The 17,414-nt window shown below is 42.6% G+C and overlaps 1 protein-coding gene across 1 annotated transcript; it reads right to left on the bottom strand.

Moving 5' to 3' along the window:
- Positions 1–7,217: 7,217 nt before the first annotated feature.
- LOC124131991 (28S ribosomal protein S23, mitochondrial-like) lies at positions 7,218–17,190 on the bottom strand. Its single transcript, XM_046495546.2, has 5 exons — positions 17,050–17,190; positions 15,300–15,461; positions 13,477–13,551; positions 10,659–10,782; positions 7,218–7,776 (listed from the first exon to the last, which is right to left on the bottom strand). The coding sequence occupies exons 1-5, from the start codon at positions 17,091–17,093 to the stop codon at positions 7,726–7,728; spliced, it is 456 nt and encodes a 151-aa protein (XP_046351502.2). The 5' UTR covers positions 17,094–17,190; the 3' UTR covers positions 7,218–7,725.
- Positions 17,191–17,414: the final 224 nt, after the last annotated feature.

Below are 17,414 nucleotides of genomic sequence, written 5' to 3'. Positions count from 1 at the left end.
GAATGTGGAATATCGGGGTAAAATAAGTGTGTTCTGAACTGAAACCTGAGCCGTGCCTCTGGATGATTGGTGGAACGCTACAATGCCTGGTGTACCGTGGTAGGATTCATCAGCCGATACGTTCTAACGAACATCAGAGGCTTTTGTCGAACCTTTAATCTTCGAAAAAAAGAACGAGAAGACACGGATTCCTTCACAAAAGAAAGTCAACACATATGTACAAGAAATATGCCAACTTGAGAAAGGGTCATATGGTGTATTATCATGCTGCCGCTCCTCCAAAGACGCGTCCGACCAACTGGAAGGGGGACACCCTTTTACAGAATCCTTGGCTCTTGAAATCTGGAAATGTCGTCAGAAATACTTTTCTTCATGGCGTTGAATGAATAAAGGAATGTTGTTTAACGTCGCACAAACGCCCAAGCTATGTCACGGCGATCTATAAATAGCCTGCGTGTGAACCAGGCAAACCAGTGAGTGATAGCATGAACAACGATCGCCGCCGTCAGGGTGTTGTGACAAGCAGTAAAGTCTCGAGGCTCATGATCACATGTTGGACAGCTTCTACATAATTTAGTCTGGACCTAATCTGTCCTCAGCGGGACCCGGCAGTCAACATTTTTTTTTTGTTGTTGTTGTTTGTTTGTTGTTTAACGCCTCACTAAGCAATATTTAAGCTATATCTGTAAATAATCAAGTCTGGCCCAGACAATCCAGTGTTTGACATCATGAGCATCGATCCACGCGATTGGGATTGTGATATCAACCAAGTCAGCGAGTATGACAACCCGATCCAGTTAGTCGCCTCTTACGACAAGCATAGTTGCCTTTTAAGACAAGCGTGGGTTGCTGAAGACCTATCCTACCCCGGATCGTCACGGGTCTTAATGCCATCTGAACTGCGGAATTGTAATTCAATATGCGGCCGGCCGGTGGGTAGGACTGTACAGTTTGCCCACACCACCACCTCCGTCCCCCTACCCCAATATTTCATGTCACATTTTGTCATGCCCCTCCCAAAAGTACATGTCACATTTTGACATGCCCCTCCCCTATATAGTGGTAATCGACCCTACACACAAAACTGCAAACAATCAAATATCTTCACCCCTAAACTTAAAATACCCAAAATAGACACAACACTAGCTAGCCAAATAAATACACAAACCGACCCAAACATAGCTAAAACTACCACACTAGCATACATACACGAAAATTGGCCAAATTGGTGTCACATTTACACGGACGGATCCTCAGATCCGACCTCCAAACACACAGGTTTCGGAGTCCATACCACACAACCAACTAAAACCACACAATCCTTCCGACTCCCAAACAACCAATCAATATTCACGGCAGAACTAATGGGCATGGCCTCAGCCCTCCATAATCAAGAATCCAAAAAACACAAAAAAAATCCTAATACTTACCGACTCCCTAAGTGGACTGCAAGCCCTCCAAAACAAAAATACCCAAAACCGACCTAAATTAATAAATCAAATACTTAAAGGCTCCAACGACCTAACTATGGCAGGCAAACAAATAACCTTCTTGTGGATACCCGCCCACGTAGGAATATACGGTAATGAAAACGCCGATAAAGCAGCTAAACTATCCCTCAAAATCCCAGAAATAAGCTTAAACTTACCCATCTCAAAATCAGAAATTAAAAGTGTAAACAAGCAAAAAATCACCAAAAAATGGCATAACCTATATCTAAACTCAAATAGCCAAATCAAAAGTGCTCAGCAAACCACTTACCAAACCAAAAATTCTCCATCCATCCAAAAAAATCGACAGAGTAATCACTAAACTCCAAACAGGACACACCAACCTAAATAACCACCTAAAAATATTTTAAAAACACACTACAGGTAACTGCCCACACTGCAAACAACCAGAAACCCCAGAACACGCACTTATCCACTGCACACACTACCTAACACATCGAACCGCATTACAAACCACCCTCAATCTAAACAAGGCTCTAACTCTAGAAGCAAAACTAAACCCACAAAATAAACTAGAAAACTTCAAGGCCTTAGGCGTATTCTTAATAAAAACGGAACTAATAAAACGCATCTAAAAACACAATAACCTACCAAATCAAAATCACATAAACAAACAAACATCCACCATACCCAGCTGCCTTAGTTCTCCTCCCCAATCCCAAACCCCCCTCTTGGGTTGCACAGACCACCTTCGCCCCTTTCGGAAACACATTAAATGGCCTGGCCGGGCCCGTGTGCGAAATACGCACGCATCAGTCGGAAAGCGCACGTTAAATCTCCAAAGTAAGTAAGTAAGTACACACAGGGCAGGTGTTTTGAAATCCTCAGCCTAAGTGATTATATGGCGCTTCGTTCAGCTGTCGACCCGTATAAACACATCAACGCCGTTGTGTGTACGATACTACGAATATCGACCGAAAAAACGAACAGTTCAGAGATGTTGAGTGTTCGACCTGCCATGGATTTAGCACGGTATGTCGGCAGTATTGCACAGTATGACGGAAGTAGAGCACAATATGACGGCAGTTCTTCCCCGGGCAATGTTTGGCCAAAGCCAGTTATTATCCCGGTAATATTTGGCCAAGGCCAGTTATTCTCCGGGCAATGTTTGGCAAAGGCCAGTTCTTATCCGGGCAATGTTTGGCCAAGGCCAGTTGTTCCCCGGGCAATGTTTGGCCAAAGCCAGTTATTTTCCCGGTAATGTTTGGCCAAGGCCAGTTATTCTCCGGGCAATGTTTGGCCTAGGCTAGTTATTCTCCCGGTAATGTTTTGCCAAGGCCAGTTATTCTCCGGGCAATGTTTGGCCAAGGCCAGTTGTTCCCCGGACAATGTTTGGCCAAAGCCAGTTATTTTCCCAGTAATGTTTGGCCAAGGCCAGTTGTTCCCCGGACAATGTTTGGCCAAGGCTTGTTATTCTCCCGGTAATGTTTTGCCAAGGCCAGTTATTCTCCGGGCAATGTTTGGCAAAGGCTTGTTATTCTCCCGGTAATGTTTTGCCAAGGCCAGTTATTCTCCGGGCAATGTTTGGCCAAGGCTAGTTATTCTCCGGGCAATGTTTGGCCAAAGCCATTTATTCTCCTGTTAATGTTTGGCAAAGGCCAGTTATTCTCCAGGCAATGTTTGGCCAAGGCCAGTTCTTCCCCGGGCAATGTTTGACCAAAGCCAGTTATTCTCCCGGTAATGTTTGGCCAAGGATGGTTATTCTCCGGGCAATGTTTGGCCAAGGCCAGTTATTCTCCCGGTAATGTTTGGCCTAGGCCAGTTATTCTCCAGGCAATGTTTGGCCAAGGCGAGTTATTCTCCGGGCAATGTTTGGCCAAGGCCAGTTATTCTCCGGGTAATGTTTGGCCAAGGCCAGCTCTTCCCTGGGCAATGTTTGGCCGAGGCTAGCTATTCTCCGTGCAATGTTTGGCCAAAGCCAGTTATTCTCCCGGTAATGTTTGGCCAATGCCAGTTATTCTCCGGGCAATGTTTGGCCAAGGCCAGTTATTCTCCGGGTAATGTTTGGCCAAGGCCAGTTTTTCTCCCGGTAATGTTTGGCCAAGGCTAGTTATTCTCCGGGCAATGTTTGGCCAATGCCAGTTCTGTTCTGTTCTGTTCTGTTATTCTGCCGTGTGTTGGGTGTCATTCCTGATTTTGACACTTGATTCAGTGATGATTTACTTGATTTCATTCATTTGTTAACAAGCGGGATGTCTACGGGCTATTTGAATGTCAAAGCCGGCAGAAGTCAGCGTGCTGTGGCCAATACGTTAAATGTTGCGAGTCTGCGATTAGCAGACAATGTAACAGGAACCATCAAACACAAAATGTTGACTATCGACCCCATTCAGGACATCCCAAGTCAATGGCAAGAGATTGATCCGAAACCAGGCTCTCAGACGGTGAATCAAACTGCTGTATACATTCATCAGGCTCCTGGAGTACGCGTTACAGGTCAGGGTATATATGTTAAGGTCGTCTGCTGTTACGAAGGGGAACAACTCTAATATTTCGAATCTTCCGTGTTTCCACACAAGAGAGTTACTATTTTTGCCGATGAGGCTTGTCGCTGTATTTGCTATTCAAACCATAACACCCAGACCTCCACAAATCGTCTACATGCTGCTCATCTCCATCCTCGAAGGCCATATGTTGTGCTTCCCCTTAAAAATCGTTGTATTGCCGACGATGTCATACACCACGTAAAACTGGAGTAATCTGTCATGTTTTCACTTTGCGCTTCCTTGGCGTGGTCTTGTCTGGTGACGTCGAAATGAAAGTCAAGCCGATGTCAACCGGAGACCTCATGACAGATTTGGCAGTGGGTCAGTTATGGTGTGGGATGGCATCATTATGACAGAGCAAACCCCACTCCATATCGTGCAAGGAAGGGTCACTGGACAGTACTATCGGGACACTGACACCCTTTCTTGTCCCGATTGCAAGGGGGTGGGTCAACGTTTTTGACTTTCAGGATGACAAGGCCCGTGCTAACGGTGGACGAATCATCAACGCTCACCTCCAGCACCAAACCTTTCCCTGATTGGACACGTCCAAGTCATGATAGAGAGACGTGTTTGTCAACGTCATAGGCGGTCGACCATGATGGTTGCACATCGCCAGGCTCCCCCATATCGCCACTGGGCGACTCACATGCAGTGTGCCTCATCCCGTGAATGATAGGGTGATGTGTTTGTCAACGTCATAGGCCGTCGACCATGATGGCTGCACATCGCCAGGCTCCCCCATATCGCCACTGGGCGACTCACATGCAGTGTGCCTCATCAATGAATGATAGGGAGATGTGTTTGTCAACGTCATAGGCCGTCGACCATGATGGCTGCACATCGCCAGGCTCCCCCATATCGCCACTGGGCGACTCACATGCAGTGTGCCTCATCGCGTGAATGATAGGGAGATGTGTTTGTCAACGTCATAGGCCGTCGACCATGATGGCTGCACATCGCCAGGCTCCCCCAGATCACCTCTGGGCGACTCACATGCAGTGTGCCTCATCGCGTGAATGATAGGGAGATGTGTTTGTCAATGTCATAGGCCGTCGACCATGATGGCTGCACATCGCCAGGCTCCCCCATATCGCCACTGGGCGACTCACATGCAGTGTGCCTCATCGCGTGAATGATAGGGAGATGTGTTTGTCAACGTCATAGGCAGTCGACCATGATGGTTGCACATCGCCAGGCTCCCCCAGATCACCTCCGGGCGACTCACATGCAGTGTGCCTCATCGCGTGAATGAATGTTTGACAAATTGCACTGCTGATCCAAAAACATAATTTTCAAAACATCTACTGTCATAATTTACTACCGATTGTATTGTGTTCTCAATTCGTATGTTATTATCATATACCTATTACAAGAAACTGATATCACTTAAATTTTGGACATTTAAGTCATTTGTGAGTATCACCTACTTAATGTTTTCAGACTACGTATTACCTAGACTAAGTCTTCCTGTTAATAACATTTCATACAGTATCTACTATGGGTATAGTTTAACTAGCCTTAAGCCACATCTGGGGAGCCCCTGCAGAACATGAACATATCGAGATGCCAGATATTATTTTGCAGATATTATTTTGCCGGACAGCAACCTGAAATTCAGTCAGAGGAAACTGTATAAGAACTAGTGTCCTTGATTTTGTTGTTGAATATTTAGCATCATTATTTCTTCGTCTCAACACCTATATATATATATATATATATATTGATATATATTGATATATATTGATATATATATATATATATATATATTGAGTAAGCTCCTCCTCTGTCCAGAGGGGGCACGGGTGGCCCAGTCGTCTAAGGCACCGCGATTCGCTGTGCAGAGTTGCGTCCCTAGAGCACACCAGAAACCTATGATTGTGGGTTTCGAATCCCGGTTCGCCCCGATTATGTTTCTAGGTTTGTCAGCACCATACCCGTGCTCGTGGGTTTCACCGAAGTGGTAAACGTCTGAGACCTGCATCACTTCGGGCTTTCATCCCACATTAAGCTGACACGCCGCGATATAACTGGAATACTGTTAAAAGGGGCGTTAAACCAAACTCACTCACTCACTCCTCTGTCCAGGGGGATGTTTCATTTGTGACACTGGTCCGTTTCACTGGGGACATTTTAGACATAACCCACTAACATAGAAACCATAACACCAGAGGCTGCTCCAAATAGGACTCTGAGTACAGGAGGTAGATCATCTCAGGACAGAAAACATTTTTTGAAGATTTGAAATTTATTGTCTGATCTCACACACACACGTCACACACTTGTAGATATGTGCACACATTCTAAAACCACATGCAGCTGGCTCCCCTTCTGCAATGCGATCTCAGCCCTACGTCTTTTGCAAGTCTATGTTAAAGTATGAGAGTTAAGACCGTCTTAGCGCTAAGATCGCTTTTTGGAATGGGGTACTGAAATGCACTTCATTATAACATGATTATTTGCATAATAACAAACCAAAACTAGACTTTAACATGTTTAAAGTTTAAGACAAACGAGACACTTGTTTAACAGTAGGAGAAAAGGAAAGGACCAATAGCCCAAATTTCATTTCCTGAATACAACAAGCCTAACTCTTGTCAGATTTGTAGGGGTCATAATATGAAATGAGCCATGTTGGATGATTCACAAGAAGGTGATATGCAAAAACATGGCTGTTGTTAAAATGAAATATCTCAGCTACATCAACTGACCAAAAGCTAACCCTTTCTATCCTAATAAAGGACTTGTTCCATTGATACAAAATAACAAAGATATTGTTGTTTTTAATGTCAAGATTTTTTCCCCATAACTCCTTATCTTGTGAAGTATGTTCACTCAAGATGTACTGGTGTAGTGTGCAAAAAAACACTCTGACTTATATAGGTCACATGTTCTTTTTGGTGTTCCAGTCTTTGAGCAGCACTTGATGACTTCCTTCAAGATACAGGCACCTGTTCTCATGGAGAAGCGGGGAGATGTGGAACCACCCTGCTTGTGTAACATACATTATTGTACAATGACTAGGATTGGATTCTGTAGTCTGATTGCTTGAAAAGTGTTAAATGCATTTGAGCCCGGAAATTTTTCGAACATTTCACTTTGGATGAATGCTTTGAATAATATATATCCTTTTCTCTCAATCCCACAGTTGAAGCAAACGTGCACGTCATCATGGCAAAATGGATACAACATTAACTCAAACTTGATTTACTTGCTTTACCAGTTTCTGTTTACCAGGTGAGCTCGAATTCAGTCGTCCCGGAAGAATATGACTCCATACATTGTATCATTGCATGTTCCAGCATGGCTTTGTATCATTCCATAGCGGCGTCCATTGTCTCACAATGGTGAGAGATGACATAGACATGATAGAGAGACAGTACTTTGAAAAACTACCAATAACCTTTGCATTTACAATGCAAATAACAAAAATGTGTTTTCAGATTTACGTACTGGATGGCGTCAGATGTTAATCGCCTGCGAGACGTTCAGCAATGACCATTCCATAAACGCAAATATGCCTTGACATGAACAGTTTCTCTCTACATTTGGAGTTTCCAGTGCTTGGTGACTTTGTACAAAACAACCTTAGCGCTACGAGTGTCGTAAGTCTGTGTTAAGGTATGGGAGTTATGATCACCTTAGCGCTAAGATCGCTTTGTACAACGGCACCCTGGTAAACACTTCTCCCCAATATGATAATTCACACAGTTTTGTCGTTCCACCAGCTACAGCTTCTCTCCATCTTCCTTGCTGCTTGCCTCCTGGGCAGAGATCATCTGAAGAAGAGACAGGACCGTTACATTCCTTTGTGAGTGGGTGAGTGAGTGAGTTTGGTTTTACGCCGCTTTTAGCAATATTCCAGCAATATCACGGCAGGGGACACCAGAAATGGGCTTCACACATTGTACCCATGTCGGGATTCGAACCCGGGTCTTCGGCATGACGAGCGAATGCTTTAACCACTAGGCTACCCGACCGCCCACATTCCTTTGTGTGGAATACTGATACACGATGTATTGCTTTCAGTATGCTCTAAGGTATGGATTTGGTGCATTATCAATATACACAGTATTATCATTATTATCAATTAAAATACATTAATAAAAATAGTGAGTTGTATGCTGCTTTTAGCAATACTCTATCAGTATCACAGCAGGGGGCACATAAAATGGGCTTCACACATTGTACCCATGTGGGGAATCAAACCCAGGCCTTCAGTGTGATGAGCGAACATTTTAACCACAAGGCTACCCAACTGCCCCATACTATTAACAGGATAAAACATAGCATACTGATTAAAGTTCATTCTATGAAGTAATACCTGCTGGCTGTAATGACAAGTTAAATGCTAGTGTTATTAAAAAATAATCTCTTATTTTCCATTCATCTCCGAGAGCCTAGATGGAGGGGCTACAATTGTAGCAAATCAGAGACTGCAACATTTACACCTGCTGAAATACCTGAAGAAAACTGATGACACTGACAGGTTTCTGATATGAGCGGTCAGTATATACTAGTCTCCAGATGTGGTCTTCCAATGAATCAGTTCATAATGTTTGTTTGTTGTTTAATGCTGCACATAGCAATATTCCAGTTATATGATGGCAATCTGTAAATATTAGAGTCTGGTTGGTTGGTTTGTTGTTTTACGCCGCACTCAGCAATATTCCAGCTACCGGGGTATATGACGGCGGTCTGTAAATAATCGAGCCAGGACCAGACAATCCAGTGATGGATATAATGAGCATCGATCCACGCAATTGGGATAGATGACATGTATCAACCAAGTCAGCGAGCCTGACCAACCGATCCCGTTAGTCGCCTTTTATGACAAGCATAGTCGCCTTTTACGGCAAGCATGGGTTGCTGAAGACCTATTCTACCCCGGAATCTTCACGGGTCTATTAGAGTCTGGACCTGATAATCCAGTGATTGACATCATACACATCGATTTATGCAAATGGATTATGATGACAGGCATTAACTGTCTGACCACCCGATCCTGATAGTCACTTCTTACGACAAGCATGGGTTGCTGAAGATCAATTCTGACCCAGATCTTCACTGGCCAAGTTCTTAATGAAAGAAACACCAACATCAAATCTAGAAATAAAAACTTGCAATGCAAAAAATGATCAATTCTAAACCCTGCCAATTTCTGCAGTTAAGACGGGCCGGGTGTTTTCCATGTCTTGTACCCAAACACCCAAATTAATGTTGTAAAGTTGATACAATTAAGGCGGCAGTTCACGTAAAAAAACAAAAATCTACTCTAAAACACAATACATGTCTCCCAGGGTGGCAATCAGAAAGAAAGTGATGTGGCAGCAGTGTCCAAAATAACTGACTGCCCGCCTCCCCGTGGCTGGTAACTTTTCTGTTGGGCTGCATGAAACAATTATATCAAACACTGTGTGACAGGGGTTGTCAGGTGATCATATCGTGTTAGGTCACAACACAGAGGATTACAGTGTGTGACCCATTCATTGGGGTGATGAGGGGTGGTCGGGTAGCCTAGTGGTTAAAGTGTTTGCTCGTCACGCTGAAGACCTGGGTTCGATTCCCGACATGGGTAAAATGTGTGAAGCCCAATTTCCGGTGTCCCCCACCGTGATATTGCTGGAATATTGCTAAAAGCTGCGTAAAACAATACTCACCCATTCATTGGGGTGATGACCATGGCGATGCTGGTATGAGTTTGGGTGAATTGTTTTTAGAAACGGGAAACATTTTTCAAATACGTTTCCACAAAAGGATCGAAAGAAGAATGAAGAAATGCGTAGTGTGAGATAGGATAAGTTTAAATATGTGGGTTTTTTCACCCTACCGACTATAATATTTACTGATCACTTGCAATATTATTCATATTTTAATTTCAATCAACTATCCCGTTTCTAAGAAAAAACATTGTAAACTATACAAGAAACACAAGGACTTAAAAGGGAACAAAAATGTTGCGCAGAGAACGGAGAACAAAAGCACTTCTATACTAGTACACAGTGATGAACTTCAAACTCCGTCAGAGCAGTTATGAACATGATGAAAGAATCTGATGTCTTCCTTACTACTGATGTCTTTGTCATCAAACATAAGATACCTGCGAGATAAATCGCAAAGAACAATGAAGAACGAAGCATGTTTTTTTTCACGATAAAACATTGCTCTATCATGACGTCATTTGACGATTTGAACATGAGCTTGCAACTTGATGACGTAGTAAATTGGACAACTTTTTTTAAGGGGGAGTATCTAGTGAGTTGTTCTCCATGGCAGTAGCTGGACAGCGCTGATGAACGCAATGGCCGAACGATCGCACCCAGAAGTGAGAGAAATTTGACTGTCGGTATTGGGAGAAAAGGTACAGATAATGAACGTGACAATTTTGAACATACCAAACTTAAACCCCCTGTACATAAAATGGAGTTGCATTCAGGGAGTCATCATCATATAAATGCAGCTTGCACGTTTTATAAAAATCCTTAGAAATGCTTAGAAAATGGTGATATTTCTTATTGATAAACGACTTGTGGTTGTTGTTTATCGTACAGTAAAACACTGCAGGGGGAATAAACCATTCTCTCTGCAGTGTTTTACTGTATGATACTCAACGACCACAAGTCGTTTATTTCTTAATGAAAGCAGCCAGTCCAGAGCTTACCTCTGCATGTTCATCTACTGAACGAAGCCGAGCATTTTCTGTCTTCAAGATCTCTGTAGTCTTGTCAAACAGATCCTCTGGCTGGACTCCCTTTTCCTGAAGGTCGAAGTACTTCTCCACAAACCTATGTCAGAAAGATGAACATGAGTGAATGAGGCGTTGCCATGGATACACACTGCAGTCAGCAACAACAGGACATACAGGAAGCACACAACATGCACAAGTGGCTGATGATGTGAGCATCCACGCCAGGTCTGCTGCAATATGTCCATTCAACTACCATTATGGAATAACTGTAACCATGGTAACATGACTGCTGTTTTACGCAGCAGTTGGCAAAAAGACAGCTAAAGAGTTGTTGGATGTAAAAGCTTGCAAACATAAGTTCTGATATGCTAATTTAATGAAATGCTATTTCCTATTTCATGAATATATTGGCAAAACACAGATATTTATGGCATGATGGGAGCTAGTGAATATCCTGCAATTTAAACAGATTGGTGATAGGAGATGATGTGAGAGATGACAGTAATCAATTCCAAGCGAGAGGTTCCAGTGACAATGCTGTAAACTTTGATAAGGACAAAATGATACATGGTCTGCCAGGTCACCAGAAAGTGAGTGAGTATGGTTTTACGCCGCTTTTGGCATTATTACAGCAGTATCACGGCGGGGGACACCAGAAACGGGCTTCACACGTTGAACCAATGTCGGGTCTTCGGCATGACGAGCGAACACTTTAACCACTAGACTACCTGACTGTCCCCTGTCACCAGAAAGTGATATCAGCAATATTTCAGCCATATTGCAATGATGCAGACACCAGACACCACATAAATTTAATAATATTTCCTTCACCTGAAATGACAAGTTTATGAAAAAGTGGTGCAGAGTTAAACAGTGCAAGTATAAAGTCGGAAATATTCCCGCAATATCACTGCGGCATGTTTGTAATTGAATACAGAATGTCCGTAGTACCGTAAATCCTTGAATAAACACCTGATTGGAATAAGCGCCTGCCTTGCATAAACGATAGGTCCAACGACCGTCTGCCATGCATAAACGCTGGGTCAAACGACCGTCTGCCATGAATAAACGATGGGTCCAACAACCCTCTGCCGTGAATAAACGCTGGGTCCAACGACCCTCTGCCATGAATAAACGCTGGGTCCAATGACCCTCTGCCGTGAATAAACCCAGGGTCCAATGACCTTTTGCCTTGAATAAACGCTGGGTCCAACGACCCTCTGCATTGAATAAACACTGGGTCCAATGAACCTCTGCCTTGAATAAATGCTGGGTCCAACGACCTCTGCCTTGAATAAACGCTGGGTCCAACGACCCTCTGCCTTGAATGAACGCTGGGTCCAATGAACCTCTGCCTTGAATAACGCTGGGTCCAACGACCCTCTGCCGTGAATAAACGCTGGGTCCAACAACCCTCTGCCGTGAATAAACGCTGGGTCCAATGACCCTCTGCCTTGAATAAACGTTTGGTCCAACGACCCTCTGCCTTGAATAAACGCTGGGTCCAATGACCCTCTGCCTTGAATAAAGGCTAGGTCCAACAACCCTCTGCCTTGAATAAACGCTAGGTCCAACGACCCTCTGCCTTGAATAAACGCTAGGTCCAACAACCCTCTGCCTTGAATAAACGCTAGGTCCAACAACCCTCTGCCTTGAATAAACGCTAGGTCCAACAACCCTCTGCCTTGAATAAACGCCGGGTCCAATGACCCTCTGCCTTGAATAAACGCTGGGTCCAACGACCCTCTGCCATGAATAAACGCTGGGTCCAACGACCCAGGCTGCAAATTTAGTTACGTCCTGCTCCCTTTCCCTACCAGTCAATATCTGTAAGGATCCATGCCCTATACCAGATCAGCTTGGGAATACAGAACATGAAACAACACAAAACTTTGACGTAAAAATCTCCTTCTGAAAACACGAAATACCTGCCTTGAATAAACACCAGGTCTTGGGACCTTCCATATAAATAAACACCGGGTCTTGGGACCTTCCATATAAATAAACACTGGGTATCGAGACCTTCCATATAAATAAACACTGGGTCTTGGGATCTTCCATATAAATAAACACTGGGTATCGAGATCTTCCATATAAATAAACACTGGGTATCGGGACCTTCCATATAAATAAACACCGGGTATCGGGACCTTCCATATAAATAAACACCGGGTCTTGGGACCTTCCATATAAATAAACACCGGGTCTTGGGACCTTCCATATAAATAAACACCGGGTATCGGGACCTTCCATATAAATAAACACCGGGTCTTGGGATCTTCCATATAAATAAACACTGGGTATCGGGACCTTGCATATAAATAAACACCGGGTATCGGGACCTTCCATATAAATAAACACCGGGTATCGGGACCTTCCATATAAATAAACACCTGGTATTGGGACCTTCCATATAAATAAACACCGGGTCTTGGGACCTTCCATATAAATAAACACCAGGTCTTGGGACCTTCCATATAAATAAACACCAGGTCTTGGGATCTTCCATATAAATAAACACTGGGTATCGGGACCTTCCATATAAATAAACACCGGGTATCGGGACCTTCCATATAAATAAACACCGGGTCTCGGGATCTTCCATATAAATAAACACTGGGTATCGGGACCTTCCATATAAATAAACACCGGGTATCGGGACCTTCCATATAAATAAACACCGGGTATCGGGACCTTCCATATAAATAAACACCGGGTCTTGGGATCTTCCATATAAATAAACACCGGGTATCGGCACCTTTCAAAACAAACCTTCTACACACAGACTTACTTCTGACATGTTGTCTTCACAGACTCATTGCCCAGGTCCACCACATCGGTGTTACCAAATGTGTTATAGTACTTTCTGAAAGAATAAAATAGAGGTCAAAATTAAGCATGCCAGTCGAGGGGTCACAACGATTAAATATGTCCATGCATTCAAATACTATACAGGAAACCTCAAGGACCCATGACCCCCATCAAACTCTAACAGTAACGGTGTAAATGTTATTTTTAATGTTAAAGCTGACATGGCACAGCAGTCTGGTGCCATTTCCTGTTCTCATCCAGACATTGTAAGTAGGTGATTTTTGTACTGCTAGAACGAATCATGCTACAAAATTTGAGATATTAATAAGAGTAAACAGTTATTAGAATAAACTGTTGCAAAAAAGTTAAAACTGAAGTTTTAAGAATCCGGTACTATTGGTATTAAATATTATGATAAATCACCCATCATCAGAACTTAACAAGTTTCTGCACACGACGTTCCTACCTCCCCCGAATACATATGGCAGCGATAGAAACTAACTGTTTTAGTCCACTGATCCTTATAACATATAGCAAAACCCTTAATAATGGCAAATATCTACGAGTCCTTATGATACCTCAAAAGGACAGGATGTGGACCGTTCTGAAGCTTTGTTTGTAAACAATAACGCAAGCTTACTGCCAGATGAAACCAGTTTACTCTGCACAGCACTTGCTTTGTCAGCTTCACTGTGCAGAGCTCTATTGTTTTTGTTTGAGAATAGAATGGGCCACGTGAAGTCACAATTGGAAATTATTTCATGGATGATTTGAAAACACAGAAGTGTCAACATACTGTCCCTTCACCTATGGGCAGTTTGGCAAGGGCTAGTGCCAATTTCTAATGCTGTATGGCCTTAGGCTTGGACGGGTAACTCGGGTACTCGGGTCGGGTGGGTACTGAGTAGGACCCGGGTACCCACAGGACTACCCGGACCCGTGGTTAGTCACGTGATTATATTGTTTAATGACAAAAATTATCTATTATCATGTGATTATACTCTATGGTTACACTATAAGTGACAAATGTTCTCATTTCTTTCCGACTATGCATACATTCCTTCTGACTTTATATGTTTGCATAAAGATAAAAACTTCAGTCAACTTCAGTGTATGCATGACCAGATCATTTTATACCTGTATCTAAATACATTTTGCCCCAGTACGATCAAACGTTTCCCAATCGGACATTTTGTACCTATAGCTATCTTCATCAAGTACCCGGGTAGGGTCGGGTAATAGGGGGGTGGGTACCCGGGTAGTAAATTTGGACTCGTCCCAGCCCTAGTATGGCCACTTTGTGGTGTAGTCGCTATTCCAGTGAGAGGGAGCCAGCAACTGCTCTGACCAGATTACATCCCACAACAGCAGTAGAAACTAACAGTTTTAGTCCACTAGGCCTTCTGATGATAACATATAGCAAAACCCTTAAAAATGGCAAATTTCTACTCGTCCTTATGATACTTATCTATTGGACAGTTTGGCAAGGACTACAGGACTAGTGCCAATTTCTAACGCTGCACAAACAATACTGTATCTCATGCAACATGTGCCACAGCCTCAGGCCATCTACTCCAGGTGTTTCTTCAATATCATAACATGGGGTTCGCACAAGGATCATTCACAGAGTAGGGCTCATTTGACTTTCAGAAATAGACACGTCACTACTACACAGCAAATCCGTTATATGCATTCACGTGTGATGGAGAAATGTAGAGCAACAAAGCCTGTAGAGTATTAACAATGGGAAACCTGTTACACTTTCTGACCTCTGGGTAATATTAAAGGGTGTCCGCCACTTACACTCTCACAAAGTCCTCCGGGTACAGAATAGGCCGGACTTTCTGTTCTGGAACTGGTCTCTCATGCATCGGCTCCTTCTGAGGGGGGAACGCTTCATACACAGACTTCCATACTGGGCAGTCCACCTCACTCAGTGCTCCAGACTTCAACAACCCCTGAAGCCTGGAAGATGTGATGGTTCATGGTGAATATTCAGGCCAAGACTGTAGCTTACCCGCATTTTGTAGATACCGTATTCGACGTAATAAGCGCCCTGCTCTAATAAGCGCCCACGGGGATATTTGCTAATATATTGGCTAGTGAACAATCCCATTTAGCACCCTTTCCGATTGATCAGTGTACACAACACTTATTTATTCGTGTATAATACGCACTCGTTTGTTATACATGTTATATGCACCCTTAATTATGGGCAATTAATTTCTAGAAAATATATCTATCGTGTATAAAACACACAGATTCTTCTTTTATATCATTTCAGGCTGTCAGCATAAACCACAAAATTTACAATCTTTCAACCTCATTTTAATCTCACCAAAATTATATTCTAATAAGAGCTCCCTATTTCTAATTTTAAGAACGCCCTGGGTGCTTATTTCGTCGAATACGGTATTTGCAAAATAGTAGATCATGTTGATGACATTACCAGAGTGAGTGAGTGAGTGGGTTGGATTTAAAACACATGTGTGACATCATTCTATTGTTTAAACGCACCATTATTTTTCAGGAATAGAGTTGTTTGTGAATTATACATTATCCTGAACCAACGTTTCAATTATTTTCACTTGGAAGAGATGGAACTATTTTTTAAATATTTTTTCAAGGGAATGATTTCATTTTGGGGGGAAAATGTGTCGCCAGTGGGGTTGAACCTGTATTGTTTGATTTGAGGATGTCTAATTGTCGACCTTAGCTACGGCAACACATGACAGTACAGTGTGAAGTTTACTGTTAAATAGTTACATAATCCTAAAAGATAAAAAAATAATAATTGTGTATGAAATGTTGTGTTCCAGCTAGTTATCTATAACAATGTTCATATTAAAGCAATTAGATAAACGAGAGAAAAAACGTCTGATAAACATATGTATACACCCTTGTTCATGGCTCTATTTTTCCTATAATCCCCGTCAGCATGTATTTAAAATGTGCAAGTAATTTATTAAATACTAGTTTAGGACCTCATGAAATTATGAAGAGCTGTGAACCATGATTTGTTAAGCTCAAGGTTGGAGCTTGAGGCACGTGCAACAGCGGCAGAGAGCGTATTGCTTGTGTATCATGCAAAGGCTCCCACAGGGTACCTGTTTGTATCCAGAAACGTACCTGGGGTACATATCTGTGCCAACAATGACCCCCTTCAGCATTAGTTAGGCTAGTGCAATACATCAATAAATAATCTACATACTAGTATCCGTTTTTACTAACTTTAAATAACAGGCTTGATCTATAAGTTAACACGCATGATAGACATAATAAACTAAATACACTCATCATCCTTGGAACGTAAAATGTGAAACATATTCTTTGTGATTACCCAGGCACAGCAACTCGTTATTGGTCAGTAAATGAAACATGTACACCCTATATGTAAGTAGATCTAGTCTACCTACTTAGGGTACATAGTTTATTTACTGATCAAAAACGAGTTCCCGTGTACCGAGCTGAACACGATGTAGGCCTAGCCTACATGAATCTCCCGGCATAGGATTCATAGGAAACAAAACCATTCATTTCTCATTTACAGTACCTTGAGTATATCGTTCCAAACTTTTCAATTCGACTGCCTGCCATGACTTTAATCAAACTGTAAGCATCGACTTTTTCATATCGAGTTCATCCAAACTTATCGTTTCATATGAGCACGCCGGGTCTGCAATTTGGAGTTATCTACCCTTGACCTTTCTGTGACCCTGGATAATGTTAAAAACTAATACTCTCCATCGAAGACAGATATATGCTCGTGGCATAAACTGATCATAATTTGAATGTCTTTTTAGACATATGATTTAAAAATAACTAAAGTTTGATCGTGTAATGTATATTCTTTTTCATACGAAATGTTCGTACCGTGCGCGACTGGAAAGTGAATACCAATTCTTATTTCGTTTCAGT

This window comes from Haliotis rufescens, unplaced genomic scaffold, assembly GCF_023055435.1.
Source record: "Haliotis rufescens isolate VD_foot unplaced genomic scaffold, xgHalRufe1.0.p SCAF_93, whole genome shotgun sequence".
In the NCBI taxonomy this organism is placed as follows: Eukaryota; Metazoa; Mollusca; class Gastropoda; order Lepetellida; family Haliotidae; genus Haliotis; species Haliotis rufescens.
Note: the sequence above shows the minus strand (reverse complement) of the source record. Positions and strands in the feature narration are given on the sequence as shown.

Excerpts from the sequence above, each read along its gene's own strand:
- LOC124131991 (XM_046495546.2), bottom strand. The coding sequence starts at position 17,093 with ATGGCAGGCAGTCGAATTGAAAAGTTTGGAACGATATACTCAAG. Across the intron at positions 10,783-13,476 it reads GTGAAGACAACATGTCAGAA|GTTTGTGGAGAAGTACTTCG; the intron begins GTAAGTCTGTGT and ends TTTCTGACATAG. Across the intron at positions 7,777-10,658 it reads CAGTAGATGAACATGCAGAG|ATGATCTCTGCCCAGGAGGC; the intron begins GTAAGCTCTGGA and ends TCTCTTCTTCAG.